The sequence below is a fragment of the Orcinus orca genome, chromosome 16 (assembly GCF_937001465.1).
Source record: "Orcinus orca chromosome 16, mOrcOrc1.1, whole genome shotgun sequence".
Lineage (NCBI taxonomy): Eukaryota > Metazoa > Chordata > Mammalia > Artiodactyla > Delphinidae > Orcinus > Orcinus orca.
In genome coordinates, this window is record NC_064574.1 from 71,394,952 (window position 1) to 71,422,268 (window position 27,317).

Here is a 27,317-nt window from a genome sequence, read left to right on the forward strand (position 1 = left end):
GGCCTGCTGTAGCCTAGAGCGCCCAGCCGGGCTGCAGACGGGTTCGAGGACACCGCCCCCAAAGAGCTGGGGGAGGGAAGATGCGGGTGACCTTGATGAGGCCCTGCGAGGAGGCGGAGCCTGAACTTACGACCTTGGCTTCTCTGAGGAAAGTACTGGAGGTTCTAGGAGGTTCCAGCTCTGAACTGGGAAATAAAGGTTGTGGGGGCAGGAATAATGAGGTCAGTTTGGGGCATGTCTGTGGGACGTCAGGAGGCAGGTGGACATACAGTCTGGAGCTGAGGAGAGACATCAAGGCCAGATACAGAAATTGAGACTCATTAAGGTGTAGTAGAGGGCAGTCGAAATCATGAGCACGATGAGATCCTAATCGATCAGGTCTCTCATTGACCCAGCTCCAACTGGCCTAAGCAATAAGGGAGTCTTTTGGCTCAAGCCATTGAAAAGAATGGATCAAGCTTCTTCAGGAACAGCTAAATAAAAGGGCCAAAAGATATTGGGAACCTGTGCTTCACCTCTAGGCTGAGCTCTCCCCATGCCTCTCTTAGTGGCAAAATGGATTTCCATAGCTCCAAACTTAAGTCCCAGTAGCTTAGCAACTCTCGTAGGAGCATGTCTTTTTCTCTGAGATTTGCAGTAAAATTTCCAGAACTGACTTTAGCTGATTGGCTTGGATCATGTGCTTATCCTGAAACCCAAAGGCCTCGTGATCCACGAGATTGGAGATGGATAAATGCCCTGACTCACACAAGGATGTTTGAGGCTGAGGCTACTGGATGGAGTTGGAAAAAATCATTGTGGAAGGGCAAGTTCTGGCCTAACCAGCCTTTGTCCCCATCTCTACCCCAGATCTAACCAAATTAACATCAGCTCCCAGATGGCCTTTGTTAAGGTCTTCATCACCGTCTTTGTCAATTCCATCTTCCAGTTCAGAAAAATATGTCAATGGAAAGGCCTCTAGTTCCGTGATCACCCCCCACTCCTCCCTGATACTCTTACATACCCTTTCTCTGTAGTTGGCCCATCCTTGTCCAGGAGAGAGAAAAGGTGAGGAATACAGAAAGGTAAGGGGCTGGTGATGATGGGTTTGGTTTGGAAATGTGTCTAAGCTGTCCAATAAAACTTTCTGCAATGACTGAAATGTTCTGTATTAGTACTGCCTAGTTTGGTAGGCACTAGCCACATGTAGCTTTTAAGCACTTGAAATGTGGCTAATGTGACTAAGGAACTGAAGTTTTCTTTTCTTTTTCTTTTTTTTTTTTGTGCCATGCTGCACGGCTTGCAGGATCTTAGCTCCCTGACCAGGGATTGAACCTGGGCCATGGCAGTGAAAGCGTCAACTCCTAGCCACTGGACCGCCAGGGAATTCCCGGAACCGAAGTTTTCATTTTAATTAATTAAAATAGCCACATGTGCCTAATGACTACTGTATTGGTGTAAGAGGTGCCTGTAGGCAACTAGGTGGAGCTGTCCAGCAGAGATGGCTCTACAGCCTCAGCTGCACAAGGTAGTGTGGTCGTGATCAGACATGAGGAGTGGTTAAAGCCATGGACACGAATGAGATCATCCCAGTAATATATGTAGAGAGAAGAGAGCCTGAAATCTAATTCTGGGGGGAAAGCCACATGTAACAGGCAGGCAAAGAAAGAGAAGTACAAAGTGCTGAGATGTTGTCTTGGGTAAGATTTTCCAGAAGCATACTCTGCGATGAGAATTTTTGTGCAAGTGATTTATTTAAAAAGTGCTACCAGGAGAAACTAGTAAAGGAGTGGGAGAAGCAGGAGAGGAAACCAAGCAAACATGTGATCTCAGGAAGAGAGTAGTTCAGCTTGATTCCTCCCTCAAGGGAGCCCTGGATGTAAGTTGTCCCTCAGATTTATCCAGAAACAAGGGAGCTGGGCCTTTCATATACCAACATCCCTCAGCTGTAGACTAGGGCTTCCCCTGGGAGATGTCAATTCTCAGGCACTTCGTCAAAGCAAAGACTCCAGTAGCCTGAGGACAGTACTCAAAAAAAAAAAAAAATCTGGAAGGTCTAATTATTTGGAAGAAAAACCACACACCAAAGACCAGGGGGTGTGGGAATACAGTGTGTGTGTGTGTGTGTGTGTGTGTGTGTGTGTGTGGTGTGTGTGTGTGTGTGTGTGTGGTGTGTGGGGGGATTGGGCAAACACTTCACACACAAATGACAAAAGAGGGATCCATGGTACTGGGCACTGTCATTGTCTCCTATAGAATACACTGACTTAGATTGCTTGGTCACTTTGTTGAGAGTATCTTTAGGGAAGTGAAAAGGAAGCAGAAGCCAATGGTAGTGGACTGAGGAATGAATGGAAGGTGAACACGTGGGAGGAGGAATGCTTAGAGCTGCCCTACAATTTGGCCAAAAAGGGAAGGAGAGAGATACGGAGGGCTGCAATTTTAGAGGGTGGAAAGGTTTGCTTGTTTGTTTCAATCCTGAGGGAAACCTGATTATGTCTGAAGTCCTAGGGGAAAGGAGCCAGTAGAAAGGATGGTAATTGAAGGAGTGAAGTTTGGGGAAGGTGGGAAGGATGGATCCAGGGCCCAGGTTAAGCCAAGGTATTAATATGAAAGGGAAAACACTTCTTCCTCCTTACGAACAGGGGATGTAATACTCAGGATTCTTTCAGTTACAAGTAATAGGAACACCCCCCCACCCCGTTTAAGTAGTTTAAACATGAAAAGAGGGGGAGTTTATTGGTTTACAGAATTTAAAAACCAGAGGTAGAATGATGTTAGGCATGGCTGGAGCCAGCCACAGGCTCAAACGATGTCCATCTGAACTTGCTCTCTGTCTCTTAGCTCTGCTTTCCTCTGGACTGTCTTCCTCCTCAGGCAGGTTTTCCCCTCATAGATAGCAAGATGGCCACCAGAATTCCAAGCTTACACTCTACCAGCTTCATAATCCTAGCAGAAGAAGATCATAGCTTTCCCAGTAATTCCAGCGAGTGCAATAGGGTTGTGTCTCATCATCTCAGCTTAGGTCACCCAATGCCTATCTATCGTATAATAAAGAATTTGTCTGGTCTTTGTCCCATGTTCCTGGCACAGAGCTTTTAAAATACTTGGAATTTCCTCAGTGACAGATGTGCCTGTTATTCGTGAGCCCCTCAGGTCACACCCGAGTTTCTGCTGACAAGCTGACTAATGGCAAGCCCCTCATAGCTTCAGGATGGGGTCACCAGAAACACCAACTTTGTGATTAGACGGTTGGGATTTTGAGCCAGTTTGACCTCCAGGGAGGGGAGGGGACTTGGAGATTGAGTTCAGTCACATGACAGTGATTTAATCAATCATGCCTAAGTAATGAAACCCCTAATAAAAACTTTGGACACTGAAGCTCAGTGGGGCTTCCTGGTGGGTGAATACACTGACGTGTCGGGGGGGTGGGGGTGATGTGCCCAGATTCTATGTCTCTGTGGACCCTCCTGGACCTCTCCCTACGTAGCTCTTCATTTAGCTGTTCCTGACTTGTATCCTTTATTATAAAATGTAATCATAATTGTAATCGTAAGTATAGTGCCTTCCTGCATTCTGTGAGTTGTTCTAGTAAATTATCAAACCTGACGGGGGTCATGGGAAACTCCCAGATCCGTAGGCAGTTGACCAGAAGTAGAGACGGCTGGGGGACCCCACTTGCAGGTGGCATCTGAAGTGGGTGCGGTCTTGTGAAGGAGTGAGCCCTTAACTTGCAGGGCCTGTGCTAACTCTGGGCAGTCAGTGCCAGAACTGCACTTCAGTACACCAGTGAGGGTTGAAACAATACTAACGCTGAACAGACACTTGTGACTATGAGAAATAGATTATGCTGACTGGTAAACACTGGATCACGGACCTATCACCTGAGGTTGGGATGGGCTCAGCTCCAATCAAACTCCATGGACTGAGCATGGCAGAGGCTGGCTCTTCAAAGGAAAACTGGAGTCTCTGACTGAAGGGGAAGTGGTTGCTTGTGGGCTTCTTCTGGAGGTCATCTTGACCCTCCCCCACCCCAAGAGATGGAAATTTCTCTTATTTTGTCCTATTTTCTGGGATGTCAAATTCAACCTTGGTGCTTTGACCAGAACCTCCTACCCTCCAAGCAAATCATGCTTTGCTCAATCAGGACATTCTGACAGCTGAAGAACTCCACCTTTACTCAGGTTCTGCCTCTGCTACTGCACGCACCATTTCCCCTAATTCTGCCAATCTTCCTCCCTCTGGTTTCAGGCTTCAAAGTGTAGCCTCCTCTAGGAAGCCATGCATGACTAACACACCTAGGTTGCCACTCAAGTGCCTTTTACTTAGGAGTTTTTGTGTGACATTCACAAAGTGTTTCCAACTGGAATGTCTCCAGTCACATCTGAGTGACATGAGTGTGATAAGCGTTCTGCGTTTGGAAGGGCATCCAGGGCCAGTATGGGAGGGCTAGGACTGGATGCAGAGAGGAGACGGGGGCAGTGGTCCAGGAGAGGGCTGAGGCTGACCTGGCCAAGGCAGTGCAGTGCGGTTAGTTCCAAGGAGAACGTCCAGAAAGATTTCTGAGGAGACACTGCCAGGCTGGCTGGTGGGGAAGAGTGAAGGATGCCCTTGAGCTTCCAATAAGTCTGTTGAGTGACACCAACAACAAGGCTCTGGGTCCTAGTCCCCAATTTGCCACTAAATTGTGGGTCACCCCAGAACCTATTTCAATTATAGCAGACCCCATCTCCTTTTAGAAGTTAGAGCTACAAAAGGTCTTAGAGATCATCAGGTTTAACCTCTTCACTCATCCCCACTTTACAGATAATAAAGCAGAAGCCCCAGAAGTTCCAGTGACTCACCTTTATTTTTTAAATGAACGTGAATACAGAATTTGCCTTCCATCGAAGACATCGAGAAACTTAAGCCCAACACAGTGCTTAAGTGAACGCTCAACTGAAATTATTCAACAAATTCTTCTTTCAACAAATACTTCTTCACCTAAGCATTAGGCACTGTTCCTAGAGTGAAAAATAAGTTCTTACTGTCAGGAGCTGATGAGACAGAAAAAAAAGAAAATCAAAAAACCAAACCCCCAAAACAAGCAAACTACTGAGATAATTTTGGATATTTAGATGCTATGAAGAAAATCAAAGAGGACCATTGATAAGAGAGTGACAGAAGAAGTGACATCTGAGGTGGGAAGATGAGAAGGAACAAGCTGTGGGGAAATCTCCAGGGAAGAGCATTCCAGGGAGAGGGAAGAACATTTGCAAAGACCCTGAGGTAGAAGCAATGGTGGGTGTTTGTGGAACAGAAGGATGGCCAGTGTGGCTGGGAGAGAGTGAGAGGAAAATAGTACTGAGATGGGGGTCAAAGAGGTGGGCAGAAGCCAGATCATGCATCTTGTGGGCCACAGGGAGGACTCTGGGTTTTTTTTTTTAGTAGGTTTATTGAGATATAATTCACCTGCCATACAGTTCAGCCATTTTAAAGCAGGAGTTTGGATTTTATTCTAAGTGTAATAAGGAGTCACTGAGGGAGGATTCATTTCTGAATCACATTTAAAGATTGATCTGGCTGCTGTGTGGAGGATGGATTTGACAGGTATTGAGAATAAGGACAGAAGCTGGGAAACCCACTGGAGAGGTCATGAGGTAACCTAGGGGAGAGGTGATCCCGGTTTGAACCACAGTATTGACAGTGGAGATAGAAGTGGCCACACTGAGCCTTATTTTGGAGACAGAACAAGTGGGACTGGGTAACGGATAGATGTCAGATAAGGGGAAAGGAGAAAGGTGGTGTCATTTATTCGGATGTGTAGGGAGACTGTGGGAGAATACAGAGAGCCCGGTTTTGGATATGTTAGGTTCATAGCATCACAGTGGTAGCACCCTTCGGTTTGGAAGGCTCATTAATATAGTTCAAGTGTAAACATGCACAGAGGCCTACTGTGGCCAGGCACAGAGTATACGGAGATAAAGGAAGCCCAGTCCTTGCCCTACTCAAGTCACTCAGTCTCAGACAAGTGAAACCAAGAAATATGTCTCAGGGTACCAAGTGCTGTAAGGCAGACTTATCTGTTAGGGTGTATCTGGCTGCAAGTAAGAGACAACTCTGACACAGTCTGGCTTAAACAATAAAGACATTTGTTATCTCACACCATGAGGAGTCCAGACTTCTAAGATCCTCTTCGCTTTGCCCTCTTCTGGATTTTGGCTTCATCATGGACTGGGAGCACGATGGGCACAGTAGTTCCAGGCTTCCCATCCAGACCCAACAACTTCCAGAATCTGAAGGATGTCCATCTCACCAGTGTCTCCTTCTTAAAAGTGAGGGATCCTCTCCTAGAAGCCCTCCCCAAGGTAGATACCCTCTTACCAATCACTAGCCCCAAAGGAATCACACACGTAACCCTAAACAAACCCCCTGGCAAGGAGAATAAGACCAGCAGAAGTGGGCTAGCCCTGTCAGGATTTATTCCTGGAACTGGGGAAAGGGCCACCTGAACAAAATCAGGGTCCTGACTGCAGGAAGATGGAAAAAATAGTTGTTAAGCAGGAGCTCAAAGTGTCTGTCATAGAGCAGAATGAATGCACTGCTGGGGAGACCAAGAAGGTCATTTGATTTCAAGAGCATCTTTTTTAAAGAGTTCAAGATTCTGCACAAAAAACTTCTTTAACTGTAATCACATAAAAGAAATGTTTGCAAGAAAAATCTCTCCTTCTCCAAGCAAATTACAGCCTCCTAAAATCAGAATTGTTTTCCACTTTGTCCCCACTCCCACCTTGTACACTTGCTATTTTTTTTTTTTATAGGGGCCAAACTTCTTTCATTTAACACTGCTCACAGGCATTTTCACAGGTGGCTGGCTCTTGTCTCTGCAACCCTGAGCCCAACATTTCATCTAGTGGCTAGGCCAAAATTTATGCTACTGTATCCACGTACTGGGTATTTGTATTCATTCTGCTCTTTCACTGTGGTATTGGTCATAAGCATGGCTGGACATCTGGAGAAATTCCCTGCTATCAGTCTTGTTCTTACAACAAAGTTAGAAAAATACATCCCTCAGCCTCCTCTGATACAAGAACACTGAAATATGATGATCTAAACTTCTCCAGACACATCCACGTGAGCCTTTGAATTTGCCTGGCTTTGGGGGGAGGAGAGAAGGTCACTTTCTTTCTTTTTTTTTTTGCGGTACGGGGGCCTCTCACTGTCGTGGCCTCTCCCGTTGCGGAGCACAGGCTCCGGACGTGCAGGCTCAGCGGCCATGGCTCACGGGCCCAGCCGCTCCGCGGCATGTGGGATCCTCCCGGACCGGGGCACGAACCCATGTCCCCTGCATGAGCAGGCAGACTCTCAACCACTGTGCCACCAGGGAAGCCCAGAGAGAAGGTCACTTTCTTGATGCAAAAGCGGCTTCAGTGCCATAAGCAGTCACTGTTACAGGTAAGTCTAAGTTCTGGCATTTAGTGTTTGGTGGCAGTGGCAGTAGCAGCGGTTTTCTTATCAGATCAGTTCTATGGCTTAGGAGCCATTTCTGCAGCCTGCCCCACAAGTCTATAAGCTGCCTACCACTTTTTTTTGTTATTTATTGATTTGTTTATTTGGCTGCATCGGCCTTTAGTTGCAGCATGAGGGATCTTTTGTTGTGGCAAGTGGGCTCTTCACTGCGGCACACGGGCTTCTCTCTAGTTGTGGTGCGTGGGCTCAGTAGTTGTGGCACGCGGGCTTAGTTGCCCTGTAGCATGTGTGATATTAGTTCCCTCACAAGGGATCAAACCTGCGTCCCCTGCACTGGAAGGCAGATTCTTAACCACTGGACCACCAGGGAAGTCCCAAGCTGCCTACCACTTTTAAACAAATCCCTTTCTTCTCAAACCAGCCCCTGTAAATTCTGTTATCTGTAAATCAAGACTCCTGACTATTACAGAGGATGCTACACTCAATAGCTCTACAAGAAATTCTCTCCCTTTGGACTCTTTTCCGGGCACTGTGTTTTGCAAATTTCAATCATTCATGTTCACCTCTCCCCAAATTTGCCATATATTCATACCACCCATTTTACCTACCAAGTATTGTTTTTCAAATTGATTCATTTTTTCAACTCAATATTTACAATGCCAGTCTTTCTGTCAAACTAATACACATTAAAATAAATACAGCACCACTAAAATAGTAAGCATCAGTTCAAGTACCAACCCCCAAAATCTCACATCCTGGTGGCAGACAATAGTGTCTTAGGAAATTCCCAGGAGTGACTGAGGTACAGGCTGGGGACAAAGAGAACCCTTTTATACTGTACCAACCCTTCGTAAGCAGAGCTGATGGGTTTGGAGGGCCAGGAGGACAGAATTCTTAGCAAGTTTCTCATTGTAAAATGACAGTTAAATTATAGTACAGTGCAGTGGCTAAGTGCACACTCTTTTGGAGGTTAGCTGTGTTGGGCTCCTTGGTCACCCTATGTTCAGTTTTCTCATTGTTAAAATGAGGTAAATAATGGCTCCTATTACACACGATAACACTGGGAGCATTGAATGTGAACCAATATGAAGCATTTCCACAACGTCTGTTCCATAAAAGTCTCTAATTCTGAGTTTCCCAAACTCCTCTGAGCTTAACAAGGGTGTTTGTGTGTGTTAAAAATATAGTTTCCTTGCCTATGCCCAGACACTACTGAATCATAATCTCCAAGGGAGGAATTAAGGAATCTATTTGAAACAGACACCGTCAATTGAGTCTTAGGCTCTGATGCGTTTCGGAAACATCAATCAAGGTTAAGCAGCTGCTATTATCATCCCAGGGTCATGAGATGATGGATGTGAAAGTTAAAGGTCATCCTTGCACTCATTCATTCAGTCAACAGACATTTATTGAGTACTCACTGAGTGCCCCGCCCTGTGGTAGGAGCCAGGGACACAGCGGGAACAAGAAAGACTCAGGCTGCCCTTAAAGGCACTAGAAGTTTGTCTCTCACCTGGTCATCTATAAAATCGGGTGGGTGGTAAGACGATCGAGGGAATTACTCTCTGGGCTGCTGAGGGTCCACAAGGGTGGACGGCAAACTTTGTCGCCTCAGGCTGTGAGCCAGGAGCGAGGGTATTTGAGGGTCAAAGACTGTGGGACCTGGAGGCTTCTGGAGCCCTTTTCTGTCTCTTGCCCAGCTCATTTCCTCTCAGAGCCAGATGTCAGCATCTCCTTATGAAGTAGATACTACTATTCCCATTTTACAGATAAGAAAACAAAGGCTTAGCGGAGAGATGGGTCATACTAGAGCCCCACCTCCGAAAGATTCCCAGGACGGTCTTCCTCAGCCAGGCCGCAGGGCCTGGTCCTACCTCCAGCTGCGACACACGGCCGCCAGATCTGTCGCCAAACCCGCGCAGTGGGTCACACTCCACGGGGTTCGGGGCCAGGACACTCCAGAGTCATCCACGCCGGGACAACCGCTTCTGCCTCAAGGAGGACGGGACCGTGCCTCCAGACCTGGCCTCGCCCTCCCACGCTAAGTGCCAGCACAGCTCGCCGCCCTGGGAACTACAACGCCCATGAGCCTCCGGGGCGCAGGTGCGCTGTGGGACGCTCCACATCGCCCCCCGGTGCCACCAGAGAGAACTGCGTGGGCCCTGAGCCCGCGAGGCCCGAGGGCGCCTTGGAAACCTTCTCTACCCTCACCCAGCCGAGAGCCATCAGCACCTTCCTGGACGTCTTACGTCCCGCGCCCGGAAGTTGACGGGGCCATAGAGATTGGGGGCTAGAAACTCCCAGACTTGCCCTCTCGGCCCTCACTTCCGCCGGAAGCGACTTCCATCCACAGTTGTCCTTTGCTTACCGCACGCGCCGCCGCCAGTGCCCGGTACACACTAGTCCGGGCATCAGTACGACCACAATGGCGGCCTCGACGGTGCTGCGCGCGACGCCCCTCTTCAGCGGTGAGGGGGCGGGGGGGGCGATTGCGGCCCGGGTTCACGTGGGTTCTTCGGGAGCGGCCGGGCTCAGACCAGCGCCCTGACTCCAAGCCTCTGCCCCGGCAGGTCTCGGCGCCGGCCCGATCCCACTGCTGAAGGGCCTTTTGCGGCCGCTGAAGGGCCCGGCATTGCCCCTCTTGTGCCGCGGCCTGGCTGTGGAGGCCAAGAAGATCTATGTGCGCGACAAGCCCCATGTAAACGTGGGTACCATTGGCCATGTAGACCACGGCAAGACCACACTGACCGCGGCCATCACGAAAAGTAAGCAGGGTTGGGGTGGAGGCTTCCGGCAGCGCCCGCTCTGCTGGCGGGACCTGGAGCCAGGGAGGTGGGACCCGCGGAGAGGCTGCTAGAGGTGTTTAGTGTGACCCCAGGCGCCGGAACTCGGGCGGACAGTAGGTTGCAGCATGCAGGAAACAGATTTCCCGTAGACATGAAGAAGTTTGTGATGCATAAATTGGGGGACCCCGAATGGCCTACCTCCAGCCCTGGGGACTGCCGTGTAAGCAGAGGTGTTACCCTAGAGAAGTCACAGGGATGGCCCTTGAGGCCCTATAACCTTTCTTTCTGACCTGAAGTTACCTCTGCTCCAGGAGTTGAAGGAGGGCGTCTCGGAAGCCTGCTTCTCCCAGACTGTCCTTTGTATAGGTAGGAGGGGCCCAGGGGTGTGGCCTGAGCCCCTCCTCTACCTGTGGAACTTTAGCTGAAATGTGTGTTCCCTCCCTTCCATTAGTTTTAGCCGAGGGAGGTGGGGCCAAATTTAAGAAATACGAGGAGATTGACAACGCCCCGGAGGAGCGAGCCCGAGGTATCACAATCAATGCCGCCCATGTGGAGTACAGCACCGCTGCGCGCCACTACGCCCACACTGACTGTCCCGGTCATGCAGACTACGTTAAGGTGGGAGCTGCTGGGGACAGGGCCTGGAACTGCCCCCGCCTCGGGAAAAATGTTAGGCTTGTGGGGAGGAGGTTAAGATACTTGAGATGTATGGTTTTGAGATCATGGACCTGTGGGCCTGGCCAGTCACAGCAGGTGGTAAGGAGGTGGCTGGGGAGCTGAGGAGTTCACTGACCTACACTGAGTGTTTCCTCTCCTCTCCTCTCCCTAGAATATGATCACAGGCACAGCCCCCCTCGACGGCTGTATCCTGGTGGTGGCAGCCAACGATGGCCCCATGCCCCAGACCCGAGAACACTTATTACTGGCCAAACAGGTACCCAGAGCCTGGGTACGGGTGGAAGGAGGAAGGGGGGGCGGCGTTGGGCCACTCGGGACACCATCTCTATGTCTTTCCCCACCTACAGGTTGGCGTAGAGCATGTGGTGGTGTATGTGAACAAGGCGGATGCTGTGCAGGACTCTGAGATGGTGGAGCTGGTGGAGCTGGAGATCAGGGAACTGCTCACTGAGTTGGGCTACAAAGGGGAGGAGACTCCGATCATCGTTGGCTCTGCCCTCTGTGCCCTTGAGGTGAGGGCGGGGTCGGGCAGGAGCTACTGCTGGCTGGGGATGGGGCTGGATGGGCGTCAGAGCTCTGCTCTGAGTCTGGAGACTGGCTCTTGGCAAGTAAGAGGAGCAGAATGGAAGTTTCAGCGTCCTGTCACCTCCCGCTCATAGCAACGTGACCCTGAGCTAGGCCTGAAGTCTGTGCAGAAGCTGCTGGATGCTGTGGACACTCACATCACAGTGCCCACCCGGGACCTGGAGAAGCCTTTCCTGCTGCCTATAGAGTCAGTGTACTCTATCCCCGGTGAGGACCCTGCTCATTTGCACTCCCTTCCCCTCACAGAAGCTTCACCCGGGGTCCCTGATATCCTGTCCTGTTTCTCCCAGGCCGGGGCACGGTGGTGACAGGCACACTAGAGCGTGGCATTTTGAAGAGGGGAGATGAGTGTGAGTTCCTGGGACATAGCAAGAATATTCGCAGTGTGGTGACAGGTACAGAAGGAAGCCTTGGGACACAGGGGCTCCAGGATTACCCCTCCCCTCGCAGACCCCTTGTGCCTTCCCTCTGCCCCACACCCTCCTCCCTCCTAGGAATCGAGATGTTCCACAAGAGCCTGGAGAGGGCAGAGGCAGGCGACAACCTTGGGGCCCTGGTCCGCGGCTTGAAGCGGGAGGACCTGAGGCGTGGCCTGGTCATGGCCAAGCCAGGTTCCATCCAGCCCCACCAGAAGGTGGAGGCACAGGTGAGGGCTCCCTGCGATGGTGGGCAGGCACTGTGGAGAGGCTCGGTGCTTCCAGCCACGCCCAGCTCCACTGTCGTTCTCTCTCACAGGTGTACATTCTCAGTAAGGAGGAGGGTGGCCGCCACAAGCCCTTTGTATCCCACTTCATGCCTGTCATGTTCTCCCTGACTTGGGACATGGCCTGTCGGGTTGTCCTGCCTCCAGGGAAGGTACGATGTATATGACGGCGTGGGGGACTTTTCCCTCCTAAAGAGAAGCTGGCTGATGATGCAGGTGGAACTGGTGACGGAAGGGCCTGGATCAGTGGATTTAGGGGGAATGAGTCTTCATCCAGTATTCCTTAGCTTTGGTAGCATTTACCCACAAAGATTTCCCAGAAAAGTTCCTGTGGTTGAGAGTTCCAGTGTATTTTACATAAGGGATCAGAGAAGCCCTGTAACTAAGAAACTTGTATAACCCAAAATTCCCTAAACATTTTTTTCTCAAGAAAAATGTTAGCAACACTAATCACCAGTCCTTTCCTGCCTTTGCGTATGCTGTTTGCATGTGCCTAACGGCTGGGATGAAGGTATCCCCAGAAGGAATCGTCACTCTGCTTCATTTTCCCATACCTTTAACCTCGTTGGTAGCAAACAGGGAATGGAGGCATCCTGAAGAACATGAGTGGTCCTTGTCTCTGCCCTCCAGGAGCTTGCCATGCCCGGGGAGGACCTGAAGCTCACCCTAATCCTGCGGCAGCCAATGATCTTAGAAAAAGGCCACCGTTTCACCCTGCGAGATGGCAACCGGACCATCGGCACTGGCCTCGTCACTGACACGCCAGCCATGACCGAGGCGGACAAGAACATCAAGTGGAGCTGAGTCTGGACCTCTGCTGGGGCTGTCTTGTGTGGCTGCCCTGGCCAGTGTTCTTTCCTGCCTCTCGTGCCCCCTTCTCAGGGCAGAGGCTGCAGCCCAGCCGAGTTGCGGCTAGACTGACACTTCCCCTGGCCAGAGGGCCACGTGGCCGGCCAGGTGAGGTAGGTCAATAAACTGTTCTGTGAATAGAAAGCTAGTTTGTTTGCCTTGTGTTGTTTGTACACACTGGAGAGGATGAGGAATATAAAAATGGAGCTGGAGCTTCCCTGGTGGCGCAGTGGTTGAGAGTCCGCCTGCCGATGCAGAGGACGCGGGTTCGTGCCCCGGTCCGGGAAGATCCCACGTGCCGCAGAGCAGCTAGGCCCGTGTGCCATGGCCGCTGAGCCTGCGCCGTCCGGAGCCTGTGCTCCGCAACGGGAGAGGCCGCAGCAGCGAGAGGCCTGCGTACCGCAAAAAAAGAAAAAAAAAAAAAAAATGGAGCTGGACACATAGCTTGGGAGATCCCTGAGCCATTTGAACTGAGATCACCTCTCTAGCCTCAAGAGTTCATCTATGGTACAGGGTGGAAAAGCTCCTGTCTTAAAGCTGTCACCACTGCCGTGACAACTTGAGAAAAGGCAGAGAAGCTGAATTAGGATTGGAAGCTATTCTGTGAGCTTTGTCTGATTGCCTAGCAAAACGCTACATGTAATAGGCTATATTTTGGATATCCTACTGGGAGATACCGGGAAAGTGGTTGTAGCTTGGGCCCAGTTCAGGTGCCACACCCACCTGGTTTCCTCTGAGTAGTTAGGCTGTTAATGTCTAGCTGCCTTTATTTAAGCTTGATACTGGGAACTGCATCTTACCCAGCACATAAAATACACTTGGTAAATACATAATTTGCTTGATGGGTTACCACCACCATATCACTAATTCCAAACAGGAGTGAGAAACTATAGCATATCCTGCTGGGAACAATCAATCATAACTGAAGTTATGGTTACTGAAAGTGAATAAAATATTTCGTCCAAGTTAAAAAAAAAATTATAGCATGAAAGTTTCATTTTCAACATTTACTTATATTTAACATTAATAAGGTCTGTTTATCAAATACACAGGGAGTAAAATGCTGAGATTTGGGGGAATTCTGCGGCAGTCCAGTGGTTAGGACTCTGCTTTCACTGCCCAGGGCCAGGGTTCAATCCCTGGTCGGGGAACTGAGATACCACAAGCTGCATGGCACGGCCCAAAAGAAAAAAGTGCTGCGACTTATAAAAACTTGAAATTACCGGTCAGATGCTGACCCCCAACAAAAAAGGTAACATTCAGCAGGGATTAATGGGCACCCTTTCAAACTTGGATCCTGACAAATGAGTATATTCAGGACCGACAACCTGTTCACAAGCAGCTCAGAAGGGAGGGTGGTCTTGGGCCCAACCTGAGAGCTGTTTTGAAAAAGCCTGATCGGTGATTCCAGAACGAGGCAAACTTGAGAGGACAAAGGAACTTCATGAAAAGTACTGTCCAACAGTAAAGCGAGGTTACTTGTTTTACCCTCTTCAGTGTCCAAGGTGAGGCTGAAGGGTTTCTCAGGATTCCTGACGGAGGGGGAGGCTTAGTTCCCTTCCAACTTCAAGACTTCTGCTCTTAGGAATAAATTATCATCAGAAGGGCTACTCAGGAATGCCTGCAATTACACCTCTCCCAGGACTACAGAAACCTGTCTCCATCTGCACTGCAAACATCAGGAGCCCAATTGGAGGCTTTCCTGCTCCTGTTTCTTCCATCATGGGCTGCCTCCCAACCCCAACGGATGGCCCCTAAGACAGCTCCAGTCACTTGGAACCCCACACCAGCCCATTTTTAACAGACAGTTAGCTGCTACAGATAACCCCTTTCTCTCCTCGCCTCTTTAAACACCTCGCCTGTCTTCCCCAGTGCCATGCCTGCCAAATACCAGGTTTCAGATACTCACACTTGGGAATTCTCCCCCAATATCTAACTTCATTCTTCCTGCCCTGGTCTCAGCCAATTTTCTCTGCCTATAACTGAACACCAGTCCCATCCTCTAACCTCTAAGGGTGAATCTTCACTTTATAGACAAGAAACCAAGGCCAGGTCCTATAGTAAGAATTCCGTCTCTGAAAGAACCCCCTCTTCTGCAGCCTGTTATTTCTCCATCCCATACTTGCCTCCCCTCTTCCTCATTTAGCTCCTGCTCCCCTCAGCCTGGCTCAGTTCAGCCCTCTCCCCACTTTCACCAGCAGCTTCATCTTACAGCTCTCACCCACACCCAAGACCTCTCAGCTGTGTACCAGTCAGGCCCTTATTTCCAGTGGCCCAAAACACTAAATGTACTTTTCAGTGTAAAGAGGTAGACATAACTCATGAAGTACTTATATCAGAAATGAAAACCTCAAACCATACCTATGAGGCCAACTTTGAGGGGAGAAAACAGCCACAGAGACTGGGTGACCTGTGCAGCACTTACAGAGCCAGAAAGGCATCTTTGGGCTGTACTGTTACACTGCCCCACCTTGGGAACCACGTAAAACGGAGCTGCGATCTCACTATTCTCCAAAGAGGAAACTATAAGCGGGTTAAGTTAGTTTAAAATTTTATTTTTTTTAATTTTTTTTAAATATTTTTATGTAATAAAAAGTAAAAGTCCTTGTCCAACCATCCTTTGTGGGGCATCTGTGTCTCTCACGCAGGTCATTCAAGTTAATGGGGAAGAAAGAACAGGGGGCCCAAGTCTGAGGTTATAAATAATAGAAAATAAAAGATCTTCGTCTCCAGCGGGGGGGGGGATAGATGAGAGGATGGAAGGGCAAGATGGGGTGGGGATGGGCAGGGGCAGAGCAGGAATCCCCCACCCCCGCTGGACCCCGGCCCTGCCCACTTTGAGGCCCCCCTTCCCATTCAAGGTGCTTGGCAGGAATTCCCCAGCTCCCCCCGCCCCCGGGGGGAAAGGGGGATTGGGGGGCTGGGACTGGTCCGAGCTGCTGGGGGAAGAGACATAGGTCACTCTTCCCTCCACTCATGGAGGTCTCAGGTCGCGGCCAGGACAATCTTCAGTTCCCCGGGGGGTGGAAGGGGAGCTGCTGGGAGGGATGAGATTGAACTGGTTGGAGGGGAAAGAGAAGAGAGCAGGAGCATTAGAACCCAAGCAGCTGTCCCTGCATCCAGTGCCGTCCAGTGCGGGGTGTGGGGCAGTGCTGGTAGGAGCGCCTCCTCAAGGTGTCTCATGGGGCTGTCAGAAGCACAGATCAATCGCCGTTTCCCAGTGAGCCAGAGCCCTTCCTCATGTGCCCAGCTCAGCCCCCCACACCCCAGCCTGGCCCTGTCTGCTGCGCTGACCTTACCTCGGCTAAGTCAGGAGACAGTCGGGGTCACTGAGAGCTGGGGAGGCAGTGGGGAGGGGGGCTGCTGGATCACAACTGAGCGAGGACGGAGGGAAGCAAAGGACAGAGCCAGGAGCAAGCCCCTGGCGGCGGCGACTGTGGCTTCTGCCCACCCTACATACTTCACAGACAGGTGCAGGTCGGCAGGCGCCCTGTGGGACAGCCCTGCCTCCAAGACCCCTCACTCCCCACCCAGAACCCGTGCATCCTGCCCCACCTGCAGCCCATCAGCTCTTCCATGCCAAATTCCCCCAGCTAACGAGAACTCACGAATCCTGTCATCGGCTCCTCCTGGAAATCCAGGCGCCTGGCCAGGCTGCTCACCTTGGGGGTGTCCGATGTAGGGATAGGGTGAGGGTGTGGAAGCTGAGAGTGCAGGCACCCCACTCTGGGGCACCGCGCCTTGGGGGGGGCCCCCATGGCTCTGGGGTGGGTGCAGCAGCATCACCTGGGGCGGGTGGGGAGCCCCAGGGTGAGGGGGCGGGGCTGCTGTGATTCCAGTTTGGACATGGGCCTGCAGAGAACAAAAAGCGGCACCTTTCAGACACGGGCTCTGAAAATCCCAGTGTCAGGAGCCTGAAGTGAAAGGTGCACAGAGGGTTCAGGTCCTTGTGGCAAAGCAGGTCACGTGGGCTCTTACCTGGGTAACATGGGCCATGTTGGTGAAGCCGTGGGGCAGCTGCTGGTGGGCATGGATAGCATACACAGCGGCTGGCTGGGGGAAGCTGCTCTGAGGGGACTGCGCAGAAGGTCCCGGCGGCAGAGAAGGCGGCGTGCCTGTCAGGGCCCCTGGGTGGTACAGGTTCTGCTGTGGCTGTCCACTGCCCAGGTGTGGGGCCTGCCCCGCCTGGTGCTGTCAAGGAGAAGTGGAGGGTGAGTGCCACTTCCTTCTCCGGTCCCCCGGCCTACCACTTGCTGACCCCTGGTCCTCCCTCCCCGCTGGGGAATGATCCCTACCCTATCCCTCTTGCAGCCACTCACTCCTGCCCCGCCCACTTGGATCCCCCATGGCAGGCACCTGGACGGGACTGGGGGCTGCATGCTGGGACTGCGGCTGGCTCCCAGTAGGCGTGGTGGCCGGCTGCGGCTGGTGGGCATGGAGCTGCGTGGCATGGTGTGGATAGGACTGGTGAACAGTGGCTACAGCAGGAAAGGGGGAGAGAATCAGGGCTGAGCACACTGGAGGGGGCCGAGGACCACAGCCGGGAGTGGGAAGGGTACAGAACTCACCATAAAGGGCTTGGGGGGTGGGCTGCTCTGCAGAAGGGTACTGAGGGGTGGAGGACGACACAATGGCCTGGGGATGGCTCCCCGACGTCAGCATGCGTGGGTTGCTTTGAAGCATGGGGGCAAACACCGGCTAGAGGAGCAAGGAGAGGAGCGGTCGGCTCGGCGGAGGGCTCGGGAGGCGTAGCCTGCTGCCGAGCACCCTGGGAACAGCGCTACCCTGGTCTCATCACGACCATCCTGCTTCCCGTTCACAATAACCCTACTAAGTCTTTTTCCCTATAAAGTGTAGCACTACTAAGGCCCAGGGATCCACTGCCTTGCACAGGTCTTACCAGAGCCAGGACTGAAGCCCAAGTGGGACACCACCACCCAGAACTCTGCCTGCCTCCCTCGCCAGCTCCCGGAGTCTGGGAGATGGAGAAGACGGGCTTCCTAAGAAGCGGGGGCTCTGCACCCCTCTCTCCTCCCGCGCCTCAGTCACCTGCGAGGGGTAGTGGGCCATGGGCTGCATCATGGCGGGCTGGCCTGGGAACTGCTGTGGATTGTAGGGGATGTAGGAAGAATAAGGTGTGGCAGCCACCAGAGGGGGGCCAGCAGCGGCGGCGGCCTGCATCATCGGAGGGGCTGAGGCTGGCTGGTGTTGGTCCGAGCGCTGGGGGGGCAGGGAGCCTGCCGGTGGGGGGAAAATAGTGCAGAGCTCAAGCTCCATCTGCCAGCAGGCACCAGGCAGTGCCACCGCCTGCCCCTCCTGACCCTGCTCACCTTTTGCTCCCCGGTACTTGCCCTGCTGTCCAGGCACTGAGTTGGACACAGGATATGGATACATCTGAGGTGCCTAGGGACAAGAACACAGGTGAGACTGAACGACTTGCTTATCAATGCTCAGAACAGGTGTGACTCGGTCCCTCAGGTAGCCCAGCCAAACCTCTTACCCTGGGCCACCCAGTCTCTTCTCTCACCTGAACAGCTGGTCCCATGTGGATCTGAGGTATGTAGGAAATGTACTGGGGGCTATATAGCCCACTCTGGCCTGCTGTCAGCACCGGGATGGAGGGAGTTGAATGAGTCCGGGGCCCAGGAGAAGTTGGAGTACTGGTGGATTTATTCTGTGAGAGACAAAGGTGGACACGTGTAAGATATCTTAATGACTTTCGTACCCCCCCCCCCCAGTCAACAGCATCCACGGAGTGCTGTGCGCCCAACACATCCTATGCTTTTTCTTGGTTAAGCCTCACGTCAAACCCTATGAGATGAGCTTTCTCAAATTACAGGTGAGGAACCTGAGACAGAGAGGTTAAGTGGCCTGAGATCACAAAGCCTGCAGGCACAGAGGATCACGCGGAGTCAGTGGGCCCGTGTCCTAACTACCAGACTCTGTCACCTCTCGCTGCCTGACAGTCAGGTGCCCCCGCCCCGCACTGCTCTAGCACCTGCTCCCAAGTCTCCCTCACGGAACCCGAAGCCCACATGCCCCCAGCCCATCTCACCACAGACAGCAGCGGCTTAGTGGGATTGAACTCCTTGGCATTAGGGTTCAATGTTGACTTCTTCACTTGTCTATGAGAGAAAAATAAAGTAAATGCTCACGGTTTCCCCTCATCACCCGATACCCACCCAGCTCCCCACCCCACTCACTCAGCAACAGGGCCCTCATCCTTGTCATCTCCCTTGATGAGGCCCACTGGGGGGCTACTGGTTTGGCTTGGGCAAGGCGGTGGGGGCTGATCCGGCCCTTCGGCGCCTCCTGCTGGTGGCAGGGGTGGTTTGTCCTCCTTATCCGATATGGATTCTGTCTTGGAGGAAACAGGGGACCCCATGGGCTCTGAAGCCAAAAGACCATCAACCTCCTTCTCCTTCCCTTTGGCCTCCTCCTTTAGGATCCGGGGAGGAAAAGGATCCAGGCTGGTCTCAGGGGAGCTACTGGGCTGAAGCTGGAAGGAGAGAAACACATACACAACATACAGAGTACTGTCCAGTCCAGACCCCAAGCCCCCCTTCCTTCCTTCATCTTTGCTTGCTCTCACCTCTTGGTGCCACCAGTGCCTATTCCATAACCCCCTTCATCTCCATCCTAACATCCTAGCTCATTCCCACACTTTTCTCACCTTAAACTGGGCCCCAAATTTTCTCAGTTCTTCCAGTTGAAAGCGTTTCTGCTCGTTCTGAAGGCCAGGGACTATGAGAAATACCAAAAAAGGAAAAAATATACATTTCTTTTCTCGAAGGTGGCTACACAGCACCCCAAAGGACAAAGAAACCACGGAAAACAAGAAGAAGAGCTCTTTAGAGCCCTTTAAGTTAGGATCAGAGGGCTGATACACGTTGTCTTCTTCTGAATCCCAACAACTTTCCTAACTGAAAGTCTGTCCTAATCCAAGGGATAATAGACTCTGGCAGAAAAAAAAAAAAAAAAAAAAAATCCTCACCTTTCCCTGCTATCCGGGACAGCTCCTGGGACTCCAGCGTTCTCCCAGGTTCCTTGGCTGGGAGTTCTTTTACTGAACAAGAAAGGAGAGATGCATGAAGGCCCTTCTCTCCAGAACCACACTTCCCACTGTCCACGGCCCTCAAGCAGGTGGCTCTTACCATCTGTGGGTGCCAGTGAGATCTTTGGAGAAGCTGGGGAAATGGAGCCTACTCCAGGATCCCCAACTGATGATGTCACGGGGATGGAAGCTGAAGAGGTCGGTACTGCTGAGCCGATGGGAGGCTCAGGACAGGAAGCTGAGATTGGGGCAGGGGCAGCTGACTTGGGAGAGCGTGGGGGGTACATCCGGCCTACTGGAAGAAAAGGGAGAGCGACGTGATAGTTACTGCTGGTCAATGAGCAATGGGTACCGGGGACTCACCAGAAACACCAAGAAAAGTTTATCCACAAGGTCACAAACCTAAATACTTAGAAGGGCAAGGCAGATAGGGTAAGCAGGTAAAATGGCTTCATGGCTACCATGAACGACTGGAATGCTGAAAGGGACAGGCATGACTCAGTTCCAGCCAACCAGAGCTATGCAGCAAGACAGGTTCAGTGTTGGCAGAACTTTCTGTATTTCAAAAGAAATTAGAAATTTTCTATGTTTTCTCCTGTCTTAAAATGTTGGCAACTAATTTAAACAAAAGACATCTGCTGGCCAGACACAACCCATGGATTGCCACGCTGGGATTTCTACACGAGGGAAACTGAAAAATTATTTCCTAAAAAGCATAAATCCAAGCCTCCAAAACACCTTTCATCACATCTCGAAACTGTCTCCCATCCCAGCATTCTAACAACTGACATGCTTACATCCCTTCACAAATTTGTATCCATTTCTTCATGTAACACCACTGGAATCTTACCTGCAGGAGGAGGTGGAACAGAAGCTTCTCCAGAAGGCCTGCTGCTGGGGGAAGACAGAGTCTTGGCACCTCTCAGAGGCCGCTGTGCCTTAGGGGACATGCGGGAAGGGCCTAATTTTTTTTTTTTTTTTTTTAAAGATGGGAAAAAAGAGGCAGAGTTCTTGCTATTACATTACCATCAACACACCTTCCTTCTAACCCATCTAAATCCTTTTAATTGTCTTCCCCACCTCCTTACCTTCCTGTTCCCTGCCCCCAGCAAGTCTCCTTCATAACTCACCTCCATTGATACCGCGTGTCTCAGAACCTGGGCCAGGGCTGCTATTGTCAAGATGGTGAGGGCCACGAGGTGGCAAAGAGCTAAGGCCAGGCCGGCCACCCCGAGAACTACTGCATCGAACTCCTCCCCGGGGACCTTCCCGAACTCGTTGGGGTAGAGGGATATACTTTCCCTCCCTGGGGAGAGAGTTCAAATAACATTAAGTAGCCACAAAACACATTTTACAAAGATGAAGCCCTCCTCCTAAAGTCTACCTCCTGCCTCAACACACACACACAACTATGCCTGGTTTCGGCTGTCTGCACTCTTGCACTCGACGAACTGTCCTGGTTATGTGTTCTGTGACTCCAGGATTATGCCCTTATGTTGCATCAACCCCTGACCAGAACAAAGCAGCCAGTACTCCACAATCCTAACCCTCCTGGCCTACAAGAAAGGTAGTTTCACACTGTGGTTTAAGGTGCAGCTTTTATAAGACACTATACACTTTGGTTTCATTTTCATAAAGGGAAGAGTAGAAAAACATATGAATGAATATGCAGAGGAAAAAAGAACATGTATCAAAAAGCTGAGAAAAACCTGTCCTTAATCCATAAGCTTTAGCCTTGTTACCTTGGGCAAATTACCTAATGATTCTAGACTTCAGTCTCCTAAACCTAAGAACTAGGAATAACTATGTATAAACCTATATGGCTGTGAGGCTTCAACAAGAGTATACCGAGCTCTTGGCCCAAGCCCTGGCCCAAACGGTGAGCCCCACATGGACCAGCCACCCCTAGTAATCACCTAGATGCCAAGCTGGGGCTCTCTCGCCCTGAACCCTGTCGCTGAACTGCACTGTGCTTCTCCTCCTCGGTGCGCCCGTCATCATTCTCCATGGCGATCCGCAGGCGGTACTGGGGGCTCGATTCAATCTCTCGAGCCAACTGGGCTGCACGCAGCTCCCGCTGACGAAATTCTTCCGAGTTGTCCTTCTCTAAGGGCACCCTGAGAGGACCACGACCATCCCAGTGCCACAGGACAAGAGGGGAAAAAGGGAAGACATTTCTATCAGTCCCATCACCAGCTCAGATATGTAGGTGCTTAAACCCTTCAACAACTCAGCATGTATTGAACTGGCATTTAGGAGGGTCCCAGGCAGAGCAGCAAGGCCTATCTCTGAATCTGAGGGACACTTAGACACATATATAAATCTGTTAAGGTTTTAGAGGAAAAGTATCGACAAGAAAGCAGTTAATTCTACTCATGGAATCAAGGTTAAAAGAGAAAACCTCTGCAGGAGCAGTTCACAGGCAGATCAGGAGTGGAGAGTGGGCAACCCAGCACCCAGAAAAGCATGTACAAAAGCTATGTTCCACCTAGAGACCCACCCGCCTCTCTTGATGACCCCACACCTCAAGCTGTACCACATGAGAAGTACCAAAAGACACTCACGTGTAAGAAGAGAGACTGCTGTCATAGGTGGTCTTTATGCCGTAATTCTCCTCATTGAACTTGAACATTTCATTGGGGTCCCATCCATTGGACTAAAGGAAAAGGGAGAATGTTTTAAAACCCAGGAAGGAAAGCAACAATAATCTGTCTTTGTCATCCATCAGGTTGAAAGATTAAAAATCTGACCAAATCAAGAGTGAAAAAAGGAACACAGCTGGTGGGAATGTCAACTAGTACTACGGACTGTAGTACAAACCGGCAATATCTAGCAAAAGAGAAGTCTTTAAGACCTAACATCCGTTTCCAGGTTTATATCCCAGGGAAATTCTGGCATACGTACATGGGGATACATGTTCTAACAATTCACTAAGGCGCTATTTTCAATACCAAAATAATGCCCAAAGAAACACCAATCAGTAAGGAAAGGGATAAATACAATTTGTTGTATATACATACATGTACATGTATATAAATAGGACACTACACAACAGTTAAGAGCAATGACTAGATCCACAGACCAACATGAAAAATTCAAAATCTATAAGAAAAGTAAATTTTAGACAAATTAATGCAGTGAAATAACAATGCGCTCACTAATGAGCAACTTTAAATGTTCACAGTAGTTGTTCTGATAAAGGAAAATGGGCCTACACAGTACTCAATCTCATCTATATATTTTTTTTTTTCCAGGCTGGAAAGAAACTGACTTGAAGCAAAGGTTAACAGCTGTCAATCACAGATGATGGAAGAACAGGTATTTCTGTTTTGTTATTTTCTGTATTTTCCATTGGACTCTAACTGCCATCAACAAGCAATAGTAAAAGTGGTCCCCCCCCCGCCCACCCCAGCAACGCTCGGTTCCAAGAATTATGCAGTGTCAACAACCCACATTCTGGGAGCAGAGCTCCCCAGCTCTCAGGTTCTCAGGGAAGGAGACTGTACCATGTCAGACTCCAGGTCGTAGTCATCGCTGTTGCTGTCGCCCCCCTCCCAGCGCTGAAGCACCTTCTCCTTGTGCTCCCCATTCACCTTCGAGTTCATGGCAATGGCTGAATCAGTGAACTTGTCTGTGAGGGCAGATTGAAGATCAGGAGTCAGGTGATATTTCACAGCCTTCTTTCCAACACCCCTCCCACCACGGGAGTAAAGAAAGGTTTCTGTGTGCCAGAGTCTGGGGGGTGGGGGCAAGGGGGGGTACGGCATAAAAAGCCTCATTCTAAGAGTTCAGAAGGAGCAAGGAGTTGGAAACAAAGCAAGGAGACTATGAAGAACCACAACAAAGGCTGGAACTCCTTCCCCTGCATCTCAGACACTAAGACATATTCTCAAGAAGAAAAATCTAGCCACCTTCCTCAGAGATAAAGGAAGATGGTAAAGAGGGGGAGGGAGGAGGAGAGAACAAGTCATCACGTTCTCTGCCCTCTACTCAAGAAGTGGGTCTGACATAACACCCTGGCCCAAAAATATACCTTTAGTAGCATAATTGAAGTCAACATTTCGGAAGTGGACAAGCATGACATCACTTGGCTTAAACACCATGGTGTCCACAATGTCTTCCCGACGAGGACCACCTGCTGGCTCCGATGCTTTCCGGTGCACAGCGTCTACTGCCAGTTCAAACTACAAAAGTCCCATTTCCCAACACCCAAGGGTCAGGATCAAGAAATGTGAAGACAAAACTATGACTACTTTTGTTTTACCCTTTCTAAACTTTCCCCAACACCACATTCTCACGTGCACTGTCTTCTCAACACCAGCCACAGGACTTAGCCAAAGTCCCAAACTTAAAAATTCACATCTTTAAAGTTGAGCATTTTAACATCATAGTACTGAGCCCTCAAATCTCAAACCCATATCTTTTAAGTGCATGCAGCACTATTCCGGCACAGGCCTACAAAAATGAGTACAGCCACAATGCTGACCAACACCACTCAATTTATATCTGCAACTGAGCCTATTTCATTCTCCCCCTCTTCCTCCCATGTAACTCCAAAGCTAAGCTAATTTGAATACACTGACCTTTGAGCTCAGGGTCTTGAAGATACCTTCATAGGTGGTACCATTCTTTACCTTTACATCACAAGTGGAGCCCTGAAAGGGGGGCGGGGGGTAAGAAGAGTGCCTTTAGCAAACTGATGCATTACATTCCTCAACCTAGGGGTTAGGTACCCACTTACCACAACAGCTGTAAGGAAATGCAGCATCCTGGAATTGTTGTAGACACCCTCAAACACCTGTCAGTAACACAGGAGAGGGACAAATAAAGGAACAGCCAGTCACCATCTCACCTTCCTTCAAAATGTCCACATTCCATGCACACCCACCTTGTATGTGCTGTGCCCCTTGCGCTTCTGAACCCATCTGACTATTTCTGCACCTAATCTGCCCTATACCCCCACATATACATCTTTTAGGTCTCTGTACCTTAGGCAGGGGGGAAAAGGCACTCACCGGTGACTGTGGGGGTCCCTTTCCTGTGCTTTGTCCCCTGTAAGAGAAAGAAATGAGAAACTAGTTATTTAAATATGTTCAATCCCTCTTATACAACTGATTTCAAAGAACTTGGTATGCTAGAGCCAGATGCCATGTGAAGATGATCATTTAGGGTACAAACCAATTAATCAATAAGATTTTCAAATTCTCACTTTATAGAGAGAGAAACACAGGCATTAAAAGCCATTTTCTCCAAATGCCAGTCAATCATCAACAGTTGTCAATTGCTTTAAGAAGCCAATTCAACACAACCGTCTCACTTTCTGCAAGAGGGCCAGGGCTGCATGCTTCCAAAAGACAAATGCTACAATATTCGACAACAAATAACCCACCCCCGATGTAAAGGTGGAAACTCACAGAGTGCAGATTTGGAACTACCTAGCTCAGGCATATTACTTCCGAAACAGAAAAGACCATTATTTTTACGTCCTAAACCCTGGAGGATGGCGGTACTCCCTCTATAATCCACCCTTCTCGACTTCTTTACTCATTCAGCCTGTTACCCACTCTGGGAGGGGTCACCTATCGCCCGGTAACCCTGCTCCTCGCTGGGTGATGTAACCAGCGGTTGAAGAGGGCGATCAGGGGGGCCGTTGGCGGGGCTGGGGGACAGCGCAGCCGCAAAACCTATCCACCGGGAAGCCTCGCCCGGTCTGCGCCTGCGCACTAAAGCCCACGGGCCTCTTCCAACCCCCCCCTCACGCGATCAGAACCCATTGCGCCTGCGTGTACCTCCACTCTCAATTCCATACACCCACACAAGAAGAAACCGAGTGGGGTGTCCACCACTCATCCAACACCACCAGGCGATCCCGTCCACGCACACTCCCAGCAGCTGCCCTATATGTTACCCGGGGCTGGAGAATGGCCGGGTCATAAGACACAGCATCCGCGCACACGTAGGGGAAGACCGCGCGCGCGCGCTGGAGGTTCCCGACCCGCAGTCCTCCCAGCTTCGTCCCTCCTTCCGTCCCCCCGCCCACCCTGCTCCCCTCCTACTGGCCAGACTGGGAAGGGGGAGGTAGCAACTCGCTCCCAAGTCCCTCCCTCCCCATTGGCCAAACTGTGGGCCGCGCGCCCCCCTCCATTGGCTACGGCCAGGGACCCCTTCCCGCAGCTGACTCCCCATTGGCTGAAGCCGGGGACCGCCAGACCCTTCGTGGTAATGGAGCCGGGGACCCCGATCACCTCTTCACCCTCCCCCCCAAACTCCTCGTTCCGACGCCGCTGGCGGGATGCGCCCTGCCTGCCCTTAAAGCCCAGGTCCCGAGCCCTGACTAGGCTCACAGAGGTGAACACGGCCCCTAAATGCCCCGGTGGCCATCCGGGGGCCCTTTTCCTCCGACCTGTTTGGACCTGAGGAGCCCAACCCCAGCTTCCCGGGGTTTCCCCACTCCCCCTGGCGCCCCTCAAAGGTGGCCAGGCTGGAAGTCCGCCTCGCGCGGTGTCTCAGCCACCTCGGCTCCAGCGCCCGGAAACCCACCCATCCTCACCTGGCGCTGCCGATGGCCGCTGCCCCTGGCCTCTCCTGATGTTGCTGCTGCGGCGGCGGCGGCGGCGCCAAGATGCTCTCAGCTCCCCGGCGGAGCCCGCTCCCGGCAGCGGCTGCAGGCCCCAAGCAGGGGGAAGCAGCGGCGGGAGGCCCTGGGGGAGCCGAGGTGGAGGCCAGGGGCCCCGGGAGGCCGCCGTTGGGAGGGCTGGTGCCCCCGGGAGGCCGGCGGGCCACGGCCTGTTGCGTGGGGGGCGGCTGCTGGGGCTGGGAGGTCTGTTGTGGCGGCTGAGGCTTCAACATGATGGCAGCGTCCGGAAGGGGAATTAGGGGGAAGGGAGGGAGAGAGGAAGCCGGGGCTGGGCCCCCGCCGGAGAGCGCGGGAAACGACGGGGACTGGGAAGCTGGGGACCCGCCGTTGGCGGGCGGGGGCGAGCCCCGCGGTGTCGGGGGTGGAGAGAGAAGATCGCGGTGCGAGGAAGCGCCGCGAGGCGGAAGGGGGGGGGGTCTCGCGGGCCGGAGGAAAGCAAGAGGGCGCGAGCCGGCTTGGCGCGCGTGCGCGTCGCCGGGGAAAGGGGAGGGGGAAGAGCGCCCGGGCGGGAGCTCCCGAAGGGGGGGGAGAGGAGGGAGCGGCGGCGCGAGCTGTCCGCGCGCACCGGGGCGTTTAGCTCCGGGCGGAAGAGGCGAG

The 27,317-nt window shown here is 51.6% G+C and overlaps 2 protein-coding genes and 1 long non-coding RNA gene across 18 annotated transcripts; 2 read left to right on the plus strand and 1 right to left on the minus strand.

Annotated features, from left to right (window-relative positions):
• Nucleotides 1-300: 300 nt before the first annotated feature.
• LOC117200907 (uncharacterized) lies at nt 301-5,062 on the plus strand. The gene is made up of 3 exons (XR_004482704.2): nt 301-1,047; nt 1,286-1,507; nt 4,786-5,062. It is a non-coding gene; the product is annotated as an uncharacterized LOC117200907 (long non-coding RNA).
• Nucleotides 5,063-9,739: 4,677 nt separating this feature from the next.
• TUFM (Tu translation elongation factor, mitochondrial) lies at nt 9,740-13,177 on the plus strand. The gene is made up of 10 exons (XM_004268621.3): nt 9,740-9,896; nt 9,999-10,193; nt 10,666-10,832; nt 11,044-11,148; nt 11,240-11,404; nt 11,552-11,684; nt 11,768-11,872; nt 11,972-12,123; nt 12,213-12,332; nt 12,811-13,177. Exons 1-10 carry the CDS (start codon nt 9,854-9,856, stop codon nt 12,982-12,984), a joined length of 1,359 nt encoding a protein of 452 aa, XP_004268669.1. The 5' UTR covers nt 9,740-9,853; the 3' UTR covers nt 12,985-13,177.
• Nucleotides 13,178-15,563: 2,386 nt separating this feature from the next.
• ATXN2L (ataxin 2 like) lies at nt 15,564-27,197 on the minus strand. Of its 16 annotated transcripts, none has more exons than XR_004482706.2 (23): nt 26,634-27,125; nt 25,099-25,135; nt 24,825-24,881; nt 24,667-24,738; nt 24,117-24,267; nt 23,590-23,714; nt 22,648-22,739; nt 22,000-22,200; nt 21,214-21,389; nt 20,934-21,044; nt 20,184-20,378; nt 20,024-20,095; nt 19,703-19,773; nt 19,233-19,528; nt 19,085-19,154; nt 18,557-18,703; nt 18,360-18,432; nt 18,079-18,266; nt 17,598-17,727; nt 17,386-17,507; nt 17,008-17,220; nt 16,329-16,881; nt 15,564-16,064 (listed from the first exon to the last, which is right to left on the minus strand). XR_004482706.2 is itself a non-coding variant. In XM_033426108.2 (23 exons), the coding sequence occupies exons 1-23, from the start codon at nt 26,930-26,932 to the stop codon at nt 16,015-16,017; spliced, it is 3,138 nt and encodes a 1,045-aa protein (XP_033281999.1). In that variant the 5' UTR covers nt 26,933-27,196; the 3' UTR covers nt 15,564-16,014. The 16 variants fall into 16 exon arrangements, 13 of the variants coding, with proteins under 13 accessions (XP_033281999.1, XP_004268675.1, XP_049555310.1 ...); XR_001119733.3 differs by having other exon boundaries at nt 15,564-16,087; XR_004482705.2 differs by having other exon boundaries at nt 15,564-16,216.
• Between the last annotated feature and the right edge of the window lie 120 nt (nt 27,198-27,317).

Coding starts and splice junctions, on each gene's coding strand:
- ATXN2L (XM_004268623.4), bottom strand. CDS start 26,932: ATGTTGAAGCCTCAGCCGCCACAACAGACCTCCCAGCCCCAGCAGCCG. Junction 18,267..18,359: donor CAAGTACCGGGGAGCAAAAG/GTGAGCAGGGTC, acceptor CCCCACCGGCAG/GCTCCCTGCCCCCCCAGCGC. Junction 17,508..17,597: donor CACCCCCCAAGCCCTTTATG/GTGAGTTCTGTA, acceptor TTCCTGCTGTAG/CCACTGTTCACCAGTCCTAT.
- TUFM (XM_004268621.3), top strand. CDS start 9,854: ATGGCGGCCTCGACGGTGCTGCGCGCGACGCCCCTCTTCAGCG. Junction 10,833..11,043: donor GTCATGCAGACTACGTTAAG/GTGGGAGCTGCT, acceptor TCCTCTCCCTAG/AATATGATCACAGGCACAGC. Junction 12,124..12,212: donor ACCAGAAGGTGGAGGCACAG/GTGAGGGCTCCC, acceptor TCTCTCTCACAG/GTGTACATTCTCAGTAAGGA.